This window comes from Capricornis sumatraensis, chromosome 1 (assembly GCF_032405125.1).
Source record: "Capricornis sumatraensis isolate serow.1 chromosome 1, serow.2, whole genome shotgun sequence".
Taxonomy (NCBI): Eukaryota; Metazoa; Chordata; class Mammalia; order Artiodactyla; family Bovidae; genus Capricornis; species Capricornis sumatraensis.
This window is the reverse complement of record NC_091069.1, coordinates 45,170,001-45,188,608: the sequence shown is the minus strand read 5'-3', so window position 1 is coordinate 45,188,608 and position 18,608 is coordinate 45,170,001. Positions and strand designations below refer to the sequence as shown.

Genomic DNA, 18,608 nt, shown 5'->3' with positions numbered 1-18,608 from the left:
AGCTCTCCATACTACTTGCCTGGAGGTTATGACAGTTTCCAACATGGATTTCCTGCCTCCACCCTTTCTTTTCTAGAGTCCATCGTCTTACTCAGTGATCTCGAACGAAGGGTGATGTCACATGGCTAGTATACTCCTGTGTGCAATCCCTGAACCACTTTTTCTTTCACATATGAAGACATGTCAGAACGTAAGCAAGAGTAATATTTTAGGAATAATATTGGAGATACGTTAATTCATAAAAACATAAGCTTCAGTGCTTTTATAGTAATTATACATATTTCACAACTGATTACCATAAAACACTGTGGTAGAAAACTGCTTATATAAACTGTTCTCAACTTAAACAACACATTGCCCATCATGTGTGACCAGCAAACCAGTGTCCCTCTGTTCCTACCAAGTAAAATCTTTTTACCTTTTAAGCCTTACTTCCCATTATTTCACTTTAAGTATGCTTGAGCCAAATAGGACTTTACACCATTTTTTGAACATAATCTACACTTTCCTGCTCTCATGCCACTAAACCTCTTCCCTCAATTGACTTTTTGAAATTCTGTACATTTCTGAAGACTCAATTTAAAGGTTAGTGCTTCCAAAAAATAGTTCCTTGTGCTACTGGCAAAAGAATAATCTTCTCATCCTTTGAATTTGCTCTGTATCTTATTTTTACTTCATAACACTTAACTGTCCTACATGGTATTATAGTCATTTGTATGTATAACTTCTGGTCCCTGGGTTGGGAAGATCCCCTGGAGAAGGGATAGGCTACCCACTCCAGTATTCTTGCGCTTCTCTGGTGGCTCAGATGCTAAAGAATCTGCCCACAGTACGGGAGACCTGTGTTCAATCCCTCGGTTGGGAAGATCCCCTGGAGAAGGGAATGGCTACCTAGTCCAGTGTTCTTGCCTGGATAATTCTAGGGACAGAGGAGCCTGGCAGGCTACAATCCATGGGGTCGCAAAGAGTCGGACATGACTGAGTGACCTTCACTTATATGTAACTTTAAGGTGGAATAAATGTCTTAAAACTTGATATCTTATGAAACCTGATATCTCTTCAACATCTAGCAGTGTTTCGTAAATTGCAGTTTCAGTATACAATAAAAGTTTCTTGAATAAGTAAATGAATGAATGTTGAATTTTGTGCTTTCACTCTAGATTAATTATGGACAGTAGAAATCAATAGGGGCTGGTTGCGGGAACAAAATGCCATACTCTAAAATCTACTGATTGTAAACTCTCTAACAGGAGGAAGTGTTCTGAATACTTCCTTGGTACTCAGGAAATATTTGTTCATTCATTTCCCTTTACTACAGAACTATTTAGAGAAGAATTTTTGAGAACAATGAAGATGATGGTGCTGACTTTTATGAAATTAGTCAAATAGTTGTACTAAGCACAGTCAATTAGAAAAGCTCTCTCAACTAATTGTACTTAAATAATATAGCCAAGTATAATACCTTAATGTTTTGAAAGCATTTAGCAATATTTTCCCTTGGGGGTATTTCTCATTCTTTTTCTCTCTGTTGTATTCTTCTAAATGGCTTCCATTAGGAAGTCTTCAATAAATGTAAACTATTATTATTAATATTAATGCTCACAGTAAATATTTACTTGGGAAGCCCAAAATCAAACACACAGTGTACAGGGAAAAGGACAAATATTGAAGGTTTAAGCCAAAGTTATAGAATTTAGAATTTCTCAATTGCAATAACCTTTGGAACATCTCATTATTAATAAAAGTTGCCCTATGAAAAATAAACTGTAGAATAGTGGGGATATTCTTCAACTCCCAGGGCTAGACAGATATCTCTCCAAAAGGTACATTGCCTGTCAGTAGCAGAATTTAAAGCTTAGCATCTAATATACAGATCTACTGCTATGCCTTTTTAAATAGATAATGTTGAAAATTACTTAACCAACTTATCATTAGGATTTAAAAAGGAGAAATATATAATATAAATCTTTTTAAAAGATATCATTAATTAATTATGACCTATAATACATTTTGTTAAATGTATAAAAAAATAGTATAAGGCTACCTCATTCCCATGTACTTAATTTTGAGTAATAACAGTGTTTTCCCAGCTTTATGTCTTCCACGATGTACTGTCTTAATTGTTTCTGAACTTTCTTTTGCATAAAGGTACTGTCTATTCTCATCTCAATGTTTGTTCTTAATTTGTCTATAATGCTTTCACTCATATTTCGTTAATAGTACAAAAGCATTTAAGTCTTCATGCAGATAATTTAAAAATAGCTACAAGTTTATAAAGAATGATTTGTTTCTTTATATATTTATTTCTAGTAAATGATAAAATGTGAAATTTTTGGTGACTTTCTTATTTGATGACTTTTTCATCGAACCAACTTTATTTTTATTTACTGTTGTTAGAAATTAGCAGGAGATTACATTTTAAAATATAGGGATTCAATGAGCTCAATAATTCAGAGACAGCATGTGGCAAATTGTCAAAATCTTTGCATCTGCTTAGATGTGACAATTCATCTTTGACATGGAAATGTAAAATATAAATGTTAATCCAATAATGAAAAATTGACTTAAAACTGATTTCTTAACTTGCTTGTCTGTGTCAGACCTGAATTTGAACTGTCATTAAAATACTGATTTTTCTTTCCTATATAAAATAGAAATAATATACTAATAATATACTAACATTATTGCTACATGTTCCTACAGATGAAAATGATAATGTTGAGATAAATACTAACGAGGAGATTCCTGAAGGCTTTGTTGTAGGAGGTGGAGATGAACTTACTAACTTAGAAAGTGACCTTGATACTCCCGGTAATTTCAAATTATAAATACTTTGTGTCCTGCTGCATGGCAAACTCTTCTGTTACATTTTTATTATTATCTCACCAGTAATGATAGTAAATTCTTTTGGTAGTTTTGTTACATCTTATGCCCTCACAAATCATTTAGCTAACTCCACCTTCCATCAGTTTTATATTATTATTTTGTTTTAGGCTTAATGTTAAAATTAGCAGTAATAGTAAAATGGCAAATTTTAGTTTTTCTCTTATTACTAGGATTCACTTTGATATTTTATAGGACAATTTGTAGACATTCTGTGATTGGTTCCCTTATTTTGTTGTGATGTTCTAAGATACAGATGAAGCATTGGAATGCTTCAAATTGTAATGTAAACCATGGATCAGACTTCCTAATTTGGTTTGAAATTGGTAGTCTTAGTAGGAATATTATTTTGTAAATTTTGTGCTTACTTTAAGTATTTAAATATTACTACTAATAAATTATTTTATGCATGCTTAATGATTACAGTAAAACTCTTTGAAAACTGCTTATATAGATTACAATTAAATTAATCTCCTGTTGTATATCAGTAGATATCATACCAGTAATCACATTTGCAACTGAACTTCTGAGTTCTCATATAAAATATGAAGATAATTGCTTGTGGTTTAATAGATGAGTGTTGCATATGCATTGCCTTTGTAAGTCAGCAGCAGGTAGCTTTGTAAACATGAGGGGTTCCATAAATGCTTATTAAATTGAATTCTTATAGCAGTAAAATGTCTTTGGCAATTACAGGTCAGAAAGTGAAATCCCTGATGTTTGTCTTTTCCTGTGAAAAGCTACAGGGAGGAAGAGACTCTTTTCTTCCCAGCCATGGCATGTCCCTGCAATGCTAACCTGCTTTGTTTCTTCCCTGTTTGAAATCATGCTGTTATTTCTGCAAAAAACAGTCAACCAGAGTCTTCCTAACTATGGAGAGCAGCCCGCCACCCCCCACCCCACCCCCCCCCAACCCCACCCCCCTCCACCCCCCGCCAAAATCTGTGTCTCTTGTCAGTAGTTCCTTCATGGCTTAGTATTAAATAATACTTTACTAGATACAGGGCAGTATACTTATAATTATTCAAGTACAGGAGAATGCTGATATTTAAGGAAATTTTAAAAAATTTTAACCCAAAATTAGGACTGCCTTTTACTTCTTTTGGTTTAAAATACCTACTCACCCTCTCACCACAGCCACCATCAAAGTCTTTCAGAAATCGGTATCATCTCTTTACCGCTGAGGGCACCTATAAACTCAGAATTAAAGCTTTAACATTCAATTCATGGAAGTATAAAATCAGTGACAATTAGTGGTACATATTTCCTGATTTAATAGTAGATTATGAAGATGGGAGAAATTAACCCTTTTTTGGATAAAGTAAGGAGAATTTTTTAGCTTTAGTTACAGCAACTTTGTGAGATATTTTAGTGTATTTAAAGGCTGACTAATTTTAAGGCCTAATAGGCTTGACTCTTATCCTTTTTAAAAACACTCTTCCTACTTTTTTGTATACCAAAAAAGAAAACACATCTCAGTCTTCCTGTTTTTTGGAGTTAACTAATACATTGTTTACAGTTCTCAAGCATGCCAAGTGCTGGCATGTACATAGGACAGATTTCCAATTCAGACTATGGTTTATTTCATGGCAATAAGAAATAGGAATGAAAAAAAAAGAAATAGGAATGCAAACTGGAATCTGAAAACACGTAGCATACATTATGATTTTTATCCTTGCTTTATTTTTCCCAAAATTCTTTTTTTATATGTATATAAAAGTCATAATGTTTTAATAATAAATTGTTTAATCTTTATCTTGATTTGACCACAGTTCATCAGATATTGTTTTAAAAAGAAGCCTGGCAATATAAACTGACCAATTTGCATGAAAGTAATGATAATAGCATTTATTAAGAGTCTTATAATTAGAAAACTTATTAATCTTTATGAAAAATATCATTCACCAAATGGTCAGCATGTCTTTTATAATCATTTTATTAAAGAGTTGCTTTGAGTGAATTTTTTAAATGGAATTGTTTCCATTTGCTTCTGAACTATTTTATTAAATAAAGACTAATTTACTTGCTAAAAATAATTTGAAATTATTTATTTTTAAAGTTATAGCCATTTTTTATTTTAAATTTCTATCCATATTTTATACATTGCAAAATACAATAATCTTTATTTCTGCCCTCTAATTAGAAGTTATTTGTGAACATATACCCTATTTCAATGCTGGGTATATATGTACACACATAAACATTGGATTCTAACAGTATATACATGACTGTCTAAGATAATGTTAAGAGCATAATATGGCATTTTATGTCTAAATTTAATATACTAGAAGAATTGAAATTACAAAATAATATAATTTAGAATCAAATGCATTACCTCTTTTAAATACCGACTTTTTAATACCGTCTTTTATTATGCACAACCTATAAAGTTGCTAATATAAATATATGCATTAAATATGGGCTGAGGTTTTAAGGTAAGCATAGCTGCTATTAACCATAGAATGACTAAATGGTCTTTAGGCTTGTTGACTATATTCTTTATGGGGACTGATTTTGGGGAAAAGCACATATATATGCTAAGAGACTAGATTTTATTTATTCTCACCACAAAAAAAATAATAATAATTTTGAGACATGATAGAATTGTTGACTAATGCTGTGATGGTAATCATATTGCAATATATGAATGTATCAAATCATCACATTGTACACCTTAAACTTACACAATGTTATATATCAATTTTTGAAAAAGGGATATAGTCAATATCCCTAAAGACTACTTAGTTATACTATAGTTACAGTATAGTAATTATAGTTATATAGTATGTAATATTGTTTATAGTAGATATATAGATGCAGAGTTATGCATATGTTTGGTCTTATATGTTATTTCACAACTCTAATGTCCTTCTCTCTCTTTTTTAAAATATAGTAATATTTTTATGATGTCCTTTAAATTGATAGCTACACATCTAAATGTAGTTCATACAGTTATTCATAATATTTACGTATTTAACAGAACAAGACACTAAGTTGGCAGACTTGAAGCTGAAGAAACTCCTGGACACTCAGCCACAGGTGGCAAATTCACTTTCCAGCACTGCTCAGAAAGCTGTTAATGAAAGTCCAGAGCAAGACATTAAGGTAAATCTTACTTAAAATATTTCACTTGGTATCTGTGTATTCGAATTTCCACTGGTACTTTATAATCCTAAAGTCAGTTTCTTACCAAATTATTCACATTAAGATTAAGATATAAGAATTTTTATTAAATAGCTGATAAATTGAATGCCAGTATGATAATCAGTATGCATATACAGTTTTTCAGAGAAACTACTACTTTAAGTTGATATGTAAGTAAAAGTAAAAGCTGTTCTTGACTTCTATATGCATCTGTATTTTGCTAATGAGAGCATTGTTAAGAGAATTCTAGCATATTCTGTCATCTGCAGCCTCTGACCTGTTAAGATGGATTAATATCTGAAGATGGTATGTGATTGAATATAAATTTTGAAGATACTTGCATGTGCTTTGTGCCAGTATAAATCTTACCTTGTGAAAGATTTTAGCCAGAATGACACATTGTAAGATGATGATAATGATGATTTGTAGTATTTATATTATCCCCTCTCAAGCTGTCCCCCCTTTTCCTTGCACTGTATCATTAATATTTCTCTAGCTTTAGGGCACTTCTAGTCTTGTATAACTTTTCACCCACCTGCGGACTGTGGGGACTGCCCTGCTGACTGAAAGGATTTCCTTTCCCTGACACAGAGATGCTTTGAAGTCCCAAAACAATGACTTTCATTGCTTTTCTCTTATACTGTCGGTTTCTATAAATTGGTGATGAAAGTGTGTGGCAGCACCAGAGGACTTTTGGTCTCTATCTTTGAACAAAAGGAAGCCTGGATCAGGTCTGATTTTTTGCGTTCAATTTAGCTTTCTGCACTGGATTTAATGCAGAATGAAGCTGGCCTAAGAATAATACAATGGATTGAAAAGGCTAACTGAATTAGTGGGTTTAGAGGAATACATTTGTAAAGTGGCAGAAGTCCCTAGTCATAAAAAGGTTTCTTAAGATGGGATTTGCTAGCTAATCACACAGATATTTTAGCATGTTGCCAGGCCTCAAAAAATTTAGCTGTGTTTGTTTATTTTGGTAAAGACTTGAGTTTTACACTATTGGGCAGTTATTATGATACAACAGTAGAACACACACTTTTCTTAAACAAATAAAAGCCATAATTGTTTCTATCCTAGCTACATAGGTAGTATATTGTAAGCATGATACTAATGTAAATATATAACCTAAAAAAATGAAACAGATATTTTCATTCTTAAGGTTTAATTATCTAAATAGATGCAGATGGTTTTGCTTTCCAAAAAGCCCTTAAATGTAGTTATTTTCAAACTTATTCCAACAAAAGGTGTGCTTTAAACAGCTTGTCTTTGTATGGATCTTTTTAGTTAAGATTTTTTTAAATGATGCTTATAAAGAACATATAGTCCATCTGTTCCCTTGAAGCTTTCAGCATTGATTTGGGGTTTTATTTTTTTTTAATAAAATGCAGTTTACACGTTTATAAATGAGGCATTTTGTGTTTGTGGAAAAGGATAAACTGTTACCTTCCCTTGAGGATTCTGTATCCCAGGCCTCCTTGAGGCTAGAGAATAGGCCATTGGAGGACTCCCTCATTACTGATTGTCTCAATGCAGAGGAAGGGCAAAGTCTTGGTAGCTTTTGATAACCAGTTTCAGCATTCAGCAGGCTTAGCTATTAGTCATGCATCTTAGCCTTTCCCTATTTACTTTCAAAACACTTAATAAAAATAATAAAAGATTAGGTATAAAATGAAATATTTGTTTGGTACACAGCACCTCGGTATCTGCAGCTTCCACACACTGCAGTGGTTCAGTCTTCTGGGATATTTCTTGTTGATAGAACCATTTGAATTTGTTACCAGTATTAACATAGGAAGCTCTGGAAAAGATAATTGTAGTTTCCTTAGCTGTAAAGGGCTTACTTACAAATCTGGCTTTGGAAAGTTATAGCTGATGAAATGCAGTTCAGTGGGGTAGTATTATAATCCTACCTTTTAGCCTTCATCCAGTATTAGTGGTTTATCTCAATGGGCATAAAATTAGAAACTAGTTCTTCTTGTCATACAAGTCTGTGAGACTGTACAAACCAATGGGGCAGAATAGTGAGGCTGTGGGGTGGGTCCTGGTAGACAGAGGTAATGTGGCATTTAAATGATACATATCATCAGGAGAAGACAGGGAGGTTTACAGTATCTAATGAATCAAAGTTATCAAGAATGATTCTCTGTTTAAACCCTGTCTCCCAAAGGTTTTGGTTACAGGCAACAGACCTTGTAGTTGTGCTGTTTAGAACTCTTTACAATCCTTTTTTTTTCCAATATATTTCTAAATTGAAATTATCTTAAATCAGTAAAAGTTGTTTACTAATGTGTAATCTCACATTTATAAAAAGATCAGGACTATAAACACATTTGTTTTACTTTTAGAATGGCACAGAGGATCTTAGGACTGAGCGATTACAAAAAGCAACAGAACGGTTTAGAAATCCTGTTGTGTTCAGCAAGGATGCTACAGTCAAAAAGACTCAACTTCAGTCTTTCAGTCAATATGTTGAGAACAGACCAGGTAAGAACACTTTTTTAGATGTTTTCCCATCTTACAATTTAACAGTATTTAGCTGTGTGTGTGTGTGTGTGTGTGTGTGTGTATATATATATATATATGCGCTGATAATGTAAATCCACATTTTAATACACAACTATCAAGCTTTATAATAATTTTACATGTCTTTCCCTTTTTTTTAAGAGATGAAAAGGCAGAGATCAATACAAGAAGATACAAAGAAAGGAAATGAGGAGAAGGCAGCGATAACTGAAACTCAGAGGAAGCCATCAGAAGATGAAGTGCTTAATGTATATTAATTTTTTGTGTGGTTTCATGATTGCTGATAATTCCAAACTGTATGTGGAAATAGTGCCTTTATTTGTTAAAATGAGATGTTAGGTTTTTTAAGATGTCAATCTCCAGTGCATTCAAAGCAGAGTGAGAGGGGTGCACTGTTGAATTAGTCTGCAGTGTGGTGATAATTGTCAGATAAAAAAAAATGAATTTTTCAGAGTTCCACAGCCCCAGCTTCCTTGAGACATTTCCATCAGGGCACTTCCCATAAAGAGATTCCAGTATTGATCTACCAGGAGGATTTTAATTATTACAATAGCAGATACCGCAGAGCTGCAGTTAGAGGGAAAAGTCACATGAGACCTGCTAGAATTTCTCAGCCAACCCATTTTGTTGGCTTGGGTTAATGGGTGTTCAACCTTTCCATTATCCAGATCAGCCGTGAATTACTAGCTGAATGATGTTTGCATTAATATAATATATATGGTAATTTCTTCACTTAATTAACGGGGAGGTTCAGCTCAGTAGGGGTATGGGCTGATCATGTGTAAAATTGATTTGTGAGGGAAATATTTGATAGACCGCAGGGAGAAAGCTGCTTTTGATGGACAGCTGAGGGACAGAAGCAGGAAGAACAAGTTTTAACTTGAATTTTTGTCTGGAAGCATTGCTCTCTTTAATGGTGCTACTTTTAAAAATTATTATTATCTCCAGTTTGTGTAAATATTTTTGTTGTTTTTACTGTTAAAATTGTTTTTTTTTGGATTTTAAAACCCTTGCAAATGTACTGAGAGTTACAAACTATATTTTAGGGCTCTAAAAACTTCTCATTTTTAGGTTTTCATCCTAAAGTTATTTCACTAAAAGAATGTCTTAATACATAGAAGAGGTACCTCAGAAGAGGTACCTCGTATATCCTGATGAAATATTAAGTATAATTTATAAGTTACAGAATATTTGAGTATACTGTATACTCCCACTATTTAAATCTGGCTATAAACTTAATGACTATTTTTAACTGAACTGGTGAGTAGAAGCAGTTTATGTATTACTTATCACTTCTGTTTTCTTACATTTTTATTACTCTGAATGGGATTGAGAAAAGAAAAGTCCGTTTTGAAAATGCTCTAGTCTCTGGCAGATAGATACAAAAAGCATCCACCAAATTTTAAAGTTACCATTAGCATTTATTCTGTTCTTATAATTTTTGCTTTATTTCATATTGAGGTGAGAGAATATCCACTTTGTATGAATCTTGAAAAAATACAGTGACTTTATTTGATCAGTCCATCCTGAGACATGATTTATCAGTTTCATGATTTTTAAAAAATATTTCAGTTTTCAGTTTGTCAGCTACCATAATCAGTTTAACAATAAGCTGGTTTAAATTGAGTTCATATTTACCAGTTCCAAAGATAAATAAGTTATTCATGTGGTTAGACAGGTTTGTTGATTATGAGACTTCCAAAATATCCTATAATAACATAATTCTTGATTTAGTTTCTTGTTTAAGGAGTAACAAAAGATAATTCCTCGTGGCTTCTTAGAGATTAATATGCTCCTAGGTATGGAAGGGATTTGGCAGAGGAAGGTTGCTCACATTTATTTCTCTGAATAAATGTTATAAGTGCTGATAGTAGTAGTGGCAGTGGTAAGAGTAATCACTTACGCAGTTCTTTAGTGTTTGTCAACTACTTAGGAAACTTACCCCTAGAAATGTCACAAGATAAACATTCCAAAGGGAGCTGTAATTAATCAGTTTGGTACTATACCACAAATAACCCTGCCCCTAATGATTTAAATTTGTAATATGGAAATAAAAATTAAAGTTTACTGGTACTTTATAATAGAACTGCTACTTCAAATAGAACTTCTAAGGATAAATTTTTTTTAACATGCATGGTTATAAAAAGTGAAATTTCAGATTAAAATCCAAATTTGGTTACATGGAAGATTAACCAAATCAATGTACTGGTAGCATTAGATCCAGTGTAGCAAGGTTTGAAACCACCTGTCAAGTTAGAATTCACAGTTACAATAATTAGTAATACATCAACACAATGACATGTTAAAGTACAGAAGCCAGCTGGAGGGGAAACTGGAAATATTAGAAACTTCTCTTTCATCATTTAAAAAAAATATTTTTAAAAATATAGTCACTATGAAAAGAAATGTATCTTTTTAATTTTATATTTCTGTAAGAACAAATCTGATATTCTTCCAGATAAATTCTTTAAGAATCAATTCCTTAGCTAAACTCCATTTTTGTATATTATACTTTTGAATTAAGGATGTTATAATTATTTGTTTTGACAGCCACCAAGGGGAAAATTATCTGTCTTTGTCCACGCTTAATAACTGACTCAACTCTAGGAGAAATTTTTCTAACTCAGTGTTTACTTTTTAAACCTGGGTATTAAATTATAAATATAATACTAAACAGCTGAGGTTTTCTCTGTTTACAAAAGTTTTGCTATATATAATACATATGAAAATGTTTTGAATCACAGGGCGTTGATTTTTGGTACTAAGGGTGATACTAAAGGCGTATTTGGTTCTCTAGGTAAGTGCTCTACTAAGTGTTTGCAGAAAGGAAAAAATGCAACTTACAAGTGATTTTTTTTTTTCCTTCTTGTTTGTTCTCGTTAACAGAAAGGGTTCAAAGACACCAGTCAGTATGTTGTAGGAGAATTGGCAGCACTAGAGAATGAGCAAAAGCAAATTGACACCCGTGCCGCGCTGGTGGAGAAGCGCCTTCGCTATCTCATGGACACAGGTACGGTGCCCAATTACACTGTAAACAGTTTTGGCAAATTGAGCGTTCACAAACTCTTATAGAGTTTTGGAAGTGTGAATCTTTGAAGCCTGAATGTTCAGCAGAACTGCCTTGAAAATAAAAAGGCTGCGATTTGCAGCCACCTCTCTGGGCCCTGGTGATAAGAGTGCCTTCATGGGAAGTGATAACTTGCCCTGATACCGTGTGAGCCAGCACTATTGAACAGTGTGCTCATCCATGCAGAGTTGGAATACACATCTGTGCCTCATTGATATGCCACTGCTTAAAAAAAAAGTAAGATCTTCACTGTTCTACTGATTCATTGGGGAAAAAAAAAGATTTGGCCAGCTAAAGCCATGTACTGCATGAAACAGAGCACTATGCATAGGGGGACGGCTCCATGGACTAGATCACTGAAATTTGAGAATACTATCTGGTTACTGATGCTCCGCAATTTTTTTTCAAGAGAACAGCTTTTTAAAAATCTGTAATACTTTGTGTCACAGTTGCATTTGAAAGGATTAAGGTATATAGGAAGGTTTGTAAAAATGGTTTAGAGCAGCAAGTTAGCTCCTAACCAGAGGATAGATTGGCATTTAATGCTGATTGCCAATGGTGATTGAATAGGTCTAAGTGTGCAGTAAGCTACTCTGGTGGGGTGGGGGAGGTGGGTACTGTGTATGTATTTTTAAGAAGTACATACGAATATGTTTCTTTAAAATGCTGCTCCTACAAAGGGGTAAAAATGGGAAATAAATTGAAATTCATACCAAAGTAAAAGTAAACTATGTTAAGTTAAAAAATGTCAAAATCTAAGTAGAAAATCTATTCCTCTAATTAATTGCTTTAATTTTATGTTAAATAGATTAGTAAATTACTAGTGGATTAGAATTGGAAAGCTTTCTTGAACTATTTCTTCTCTATCTGCCAAAGATGTATTTACAACTAATAAACTCCTTCAGAAATAATCACTTAAATGAGACATTTGAAAATTGCCTACATTAGTGATAGAACACACTAGACTGTGAAGAGGCCTTTGGTTTTATATGACCGGATTGGTTTCAAACTGTGTTCTGTGAAGACTTTAGGGCTTTTTTCATAAAAGAGCATTGTGTCACAAGAGAAAAGACTAGAAATTCTGTTTCCTTTCCTTCTTTCATGCTTGGAACCTGATTTATTGAGGGTTCTAACCAGAACAGACATTACCAGTGAAGCTTTGTAGTGGCCCTCGTCCCAACTATAAATCATTTATTATCTGAAACACGTCATGGACTACAGACTCTCTAGAATCTCTTCAGGGTTTTATATTCCATGCTACACAGGACAGAATCTGGTCTAGACTGAATCTGCTAGACTTGATTCCCCAGCTTGATAAGCTACAAGAATTCTCCTGGATCGTATCAAACCTCCTCCAGCTCAAATAATGGTCACCAAGATTTGCCTAAAGCCTATTTAGCATCTGAATTAAAAGGTAAGGTGTTAGAAAGGGAAAGCATATATTTATCCTTTTCCTTTTGGAGGTTCCAGTGCTTCTAACTTTTCATTTATTATAGAAGTTAGCACCTTTCTCTGATATGTTAGAGTTTTCATTTACTTTCTGAATCTCAGCCTTAGAATTAAGCAGAGCAGATAGTATCCATATTCTTCATTTACTTTCTGAATCTCAGCCTTAGAATTAAGCAGAACAGATAGTAATCATATACATTACATGATAAAACTAAGGCTCAGATAGGGGAAATGGCTCATATAAGACGGCTTAATTACTAATGGCTGAGTTAGGGCCTGAACCCATTTTTAGGTTTTCTAGTTCTTGAGACAGTTCTCTTTCTCTCTCTCTCTTTTTTTAATAGCAAAAAAATACTTTATTGGCTATTTCAGTTTTTATATACTTGTGGATACTGACTATATACAGTTTTAAATTGTATTGATTTGAAATTCACATATAAAATTAACCATTTTAAAATGTACAGTTCTGTAGCATCTAGTACATTCACAGTGTTGTGCAATCACCACCACTATTTCCAGAGTTTTTCATCACCCTAAACAGAAACTGTGCTTATTAATTCCTCACTTCCTCCTCTCAGTCCCCTGGAATTCACTAATCTACTTTCTGTTTCTCTGAATTAGTTTTATTCTAGATATTTCATATAAGTGAAATCAAACTATAGTTATTCTTTTGTGTCTGATTTCTTTCAGTTACTATAATATTTTCAAGGTTCAACTATATTGTAATATACCACTACTTAATACCTTTTTGTGAAAGTGAAAGTCACTCAGACTATACAGTCCATGGAATTCTGCAGGTCAGAATAGTGGAGTGGGTAGCCTTTCCTTTCTCCAGGGGATCTTCCCAACCCAGGTCTCCCGCATTGCAGGCAGATTCTTTACCAGCTGAGCCACAAGGGAAGCCCAAGAATACTAGAGTGAGTAGCCTAGCCCTTCTCCAGCGGGTTTTCCCGACCCAGGAATCGAACTGGGGTCTCCTGCATTACAGGCGATTCTTTACCAACTGAGCTATCAGGGAAGCCCTGTTCTTGTTGTGGTTAAATAATATTCCATTGTATATATATGCCATATTTTGTATATTCATTCATCCATTGATGGACATTTGGGTTGTTTCCACCTTCTGGCTATGATGAACATGGTCTCAAATCATCTCTTTGCATCTCTTCAGTTTGAGGGGTTGGAATTACTGAGTCATATGGTAATTCTCTATTTTTTATTAAGAAACTGTACTCAGTTTTAAAAGGGCTATGAAGTTTACTTAGAAGTTGATTTGTGGAACTGAGGATACATTTTCCAAAACAAGCACTGTTATAAGCATCTACAGGCTAGACAAACCCACACAAATCTATTAATTTAAAATATAAATATAATAATAATAATAGTTATTATTAGACCTGAGTCCTAGGTTCTTAAAGCTTGAGCAGCTCTGGGCTTTAAGCACCAACTCCTTTAACACTGAAGCTCTCGCATCTTGAGAAGGAGGGTGGGGACTGGTTGGTGGTCCAGACTTCTGTTCATTTTTCTTTACTTGTTGGAAGAAGACTCTAGCAAAAAAGTAGCAAAGGATTGTAAGAGAGATCCTCAGTCAGTACTACAACAAGAGGGGGAGATAGCAGGGATGAGAATGGCCATGACATGGGAAAGACTGGAAAGATGCCAGCATTCATTTAGAGGAGAGGCATCAATAGTAGAGTCAACTCAGCTGTGGGGATTTATACGACTAGTTCCTTCTGAAATTGAGTAATCTTAAATCAGTGATAGTCTGAATATTAAATAACAATAGTATGTGAGAGAGAGAGTGTGTGAGACTGTGTGTGTGTATGTGTGTATTTCTGCCATCCTATCTTAGGGTCTATAAAACCCTCATGCAAATGATGGAGAATTTTTTTCCATAAGCAATGTTTTGTGGGTTTTGTTTTTATTTTGTAGTTATTGCAGAGGAGGAATTTTTAAATTTCTAGCACATAAAGTTTATAACAATTAGTTCCTTGGGAACAATAAAGCTTATTAGAAACATACATGTGTTCTAAGCTGATGTTTTATAAGTATAGGGCTAATGAATCTGAACCAGCAATATTGTTAGCTTTGCAAAAATGGAGTTTGAAATGGGAATGTTGATGAACCCTTTTACTAAAGTGCTACAGATAGTGTTACTCTAATGAATGGTTTTTCTTTCCCATTCCTAATCTGTTTTCATGTGATGGTTATCAAACTTTCTTACTGTAGGACAGTAGTGTTTTAAACTAATAATTTGGGGGTATTAAATGACAATATTTTATTTATATTTTGAGTGTAAAAATTAAATATCTTGAGGGGGAAATTGCAATGAAATGGCATCTTCTGGCTTTCTACCCTTTAAGCACTGAAAAGTGATCATGATTACCTCCCTAAGTCCCTTGGCCACAAATACTGATTCTGTAGCTTTTTGTAGACTAACCACTACAAAAATCTAGCAACTGACCATTTAAAAATATCAAATATACTCAGGGGAAAAAGAATGAAAAGAGATAACTTTTCTCTACATTCCTCAGAATGTTTCTTTACCTCAGCCTTTGAGGAATCAAATGTCGTAAATATTAAAGCTTCTTTAAAGCAGGAAATTGGGCCCACAAAAACATAAAAATGAAAATTTTGACTTGTTACTAGGAACCCTTCTCACTGAGTCTTCAGAATTACTCATTGTCTTTACCTAAAGATAACAATCATAGCCAGTATTTATTACATGCTTCTTATATATAAGTCTGGCTTTATGGAAAATGCTTGATGTATGTAACATTAAGGACAAGGAGATAATGTGTGTAACACATTATCTCTCACAATGGCCCTGTGGGATAGGTTCCATTTAATAACTGGGACTACAAATAATCACATTTTTAGGGAGGAAACTGAGGCTCAGAGAAGGTAGTAACTTGCCTTCAAATGGTAGTGCCAGGAGTCAAACCCAATCTGAGGACTCTGGAGCCCAACCTCGAGACACCACATGACATGGTCTCTGCTTCACATCTCATCTTAGAAGTTAACTTCCAATTTTCCTGGAGTCTTATTACTAATTCTGTATACCCTTTTATCACCATTTCCTGATTTATAGTTAGCAATTCAGAAGAAACAGATCAGTATTCATTTAGTTTATGAAAAAAGTCACTTAACCAACTCATTCGGCCCATTAGAGACCTAGCACACTCATATACCTCTTAAAATTATTTCTCTTCCCTGGTCATCACCATGTAATGTACATGAAAATCAGGCTACAAAACATCCTCATTTGCAATAACCAAAGAGATGAAAACAAGCTTCCCTTCAAAAGGAACATCTAGCTCTTTGCTAATCTTTAGAAAGTTCTATACTTGAACATATTTAGACTTGAGAGTAGTTTTCAATCAGGCATCATCTGCTTACGAATACCTGAGGGTGGTGTTCTGAGGTGTGTTAAAAGTAAAAATAACTAAAACTTTAAGTGACTGACTTCTAAAATATTATAATTATTTTTATATTAGCAGCTTACAATCTATGACACTGGATATGTATGTACTTTCATATGTTAAAGCCTCTTAGTTTTACTCTTAAAAATGTGATCTAGATCTGTTTTAAATGAAATGTAATCTCAGCTATCTTTTTTTAAAAAAGGAATAGTTTATCAGTACCTTATAGAAAATTAGTGCTTCAGTGGCATGAATACTGGTTCAGTGTCCTGTCTCTTGATTAGAGTCTAATAAATACTTGAAATTATTAGATTTCCAGAGGGTTTTATACTTCTGTTCCTGAAATACTGTATGTGATAATAAAAGAGTTTCTCTGTGGTTGGGGAAGAAAAACAGTATGCGCAGAAGGTGTGAAAAAGAAAAGGCATTTGTGTGATCAAGGTATAGAGTAATATAATTTCAATCTCAGTGATTTATTTTCCCTTCATAATGACCAACCTTAAATTATTACAAAGACAGAATTATCTTATTATGATAACAATGTACCTTCTATGTTACAAATAGTATATTCTATTAATAGATGGATTTTTGGATGCTGTGACTCATTGAGTAAGTGCAGATTTCAAAATATATCTCAAGTATTAAAAATCTTCCTTAGGGTCTTGTAACTATCTCATCCTATGTGTATCTCTTTTGGGTTCTTTTATCTGTATTTTCTCATTTCTACCCTAAGAAAAGCTTGCACTCTAACTTTTACTGTAATTATATATTTGGTCTACATTTTAAAAATATTTTTAATGATTAGCCATAAGCTTCTAAGTTCAGTTAGATATAAATTTAGTTATTAAATAGGCACTATTCACTATCCGATCTCTGTAGATATCAGATAATGAGCATTTTATGGTGCTATATAAGGATTAATTAAATAACAAAAACTCTATTGACCACCAATGGTAAATATAATTGAATTAGCAGAGCAGTAAAATAAGTGTAGACAAAATAAATATAGACAAGAGAATATGGGAAAGCATCTGTAATGTTTTAGATTAATAGGCATGCAGAATTCTTCACATTTTTTTATTACGTTGTCCCTAGATGAATTCAAAGTAATTGGGGTGGTTAATTTTATTTACACAGAGCCGTTCACAGCGCATTAAATAATAGAGATAATTGAACAAGAATTGTCAAGTGTGTACTGATATCAGACATATTACAGAAGGGAATGTGCATAAAACTTCATTTCTATGCAGCCATTGTTTATGGTAATTAAGTACACAGATTTATCCCTTGGTTGCCTTCCAAGCTTATGGCAACTGCTATTGTTGTGCTCCATTAATATGTAATCAGGAAATAGTTTAATTTTCTAATCTGCAGTTTGAGAATTCACTTTCTAACAACTCTTAATTACTGCATTGCCCTAATGATGCTCATGGTTATGAAAATTGAACCAATAAACTCAGTGGAAGAAGCCAGAGGGGATTATAATTCCAGAGGTGGTGCTTACTTAATAAACTTGTTATGCCTTCACCAGAGGGAGCTCAGTGTCCTTCAAAAGCATTTAATATTTTAGAATTTGCATCTCCACTGTGTAAGGAGTTAAAATATTTAGGAGGAGGTATTATTCTAAAATCTGTTAGTGAAAAATGAGATAATATTATATTGGTGCCTTTAAAGCATTTTAGTATTAAAATTAATTATTTAGGGAATAGGTCATGAAAGATGTACCTTTTTCAAATTCACTTTCTGCTATTTACTTTCCTAACTACCTTAATGCATAGAAGATATATGAGAGCTATCTATGAAGTATTTGAGTCGCTTTTTGTTTTGACTGATTATTCCACTTTTGACTATATATGTAACTCCTCTTTTTCTCTCTTCTCTTTCTTCTTCTTCCCAACTGACTAGATTTTAATGGCTCACAGAAATTTTGTTAGTCTTATTTTCTGAGAACAAAGATCTCATGGAAGTACAATTTCTTTTCACCATATCTTAAAGAAAAGAAGGACATATCATATATTATCAAGATAAGATATAATATGTAGGAAAGACTTCTTCCCTCTCATGATCTTTTTTCCCCACAATGTGGTCTCCCAAAACCAAGTAAGAGTGATTGGTAACAGCAC

At 33.4% G+C, this 18,608-nt stretch overlaps 1 protein-coding gene across 8 annotated transcripts in view; it reads left to right on the top strand.

Moving 5' to 3' along the window:
• The window catches only part of EHBP1 (EH domain binding protein 1), a 349,564-nt gene that overhangs the window by 293,667 nt on the left and 37,289 nt on the right, over nt 1-18,608 (top strand). For 4 of the 8 annotated variants that reach the window (XM_068988969.1, XM_068989001.1, XM_068988961.1 and 1 more), the window contains 5 exons: nt 2,704-2,811; nt 5,864-5,988; nt 8,373-8,511; nt 8,692-8,798; nt 11,437-11,560. In XM_068988969.1, the coding sequence (XP_068845070.1) occupies nt 2,704-2,811; nt 5,864-5,988; nt 8,373-8,511; nt 8,692-8,798; nt 11,437-11,560 (603 nt within the window). The remainder of the gene's footprint in view (nt 1-2,703; nt 2,812-5,863; nt 5,989-8,372; nt 8,512-8,691; nt 8,799-11,436; nt 11,561-18,608) is intronic. The other 4 variants (XM_068989010.1, XM_068988993.1, XM_068988985.1 and 1 more) reach the window with 1 other exon arrangement.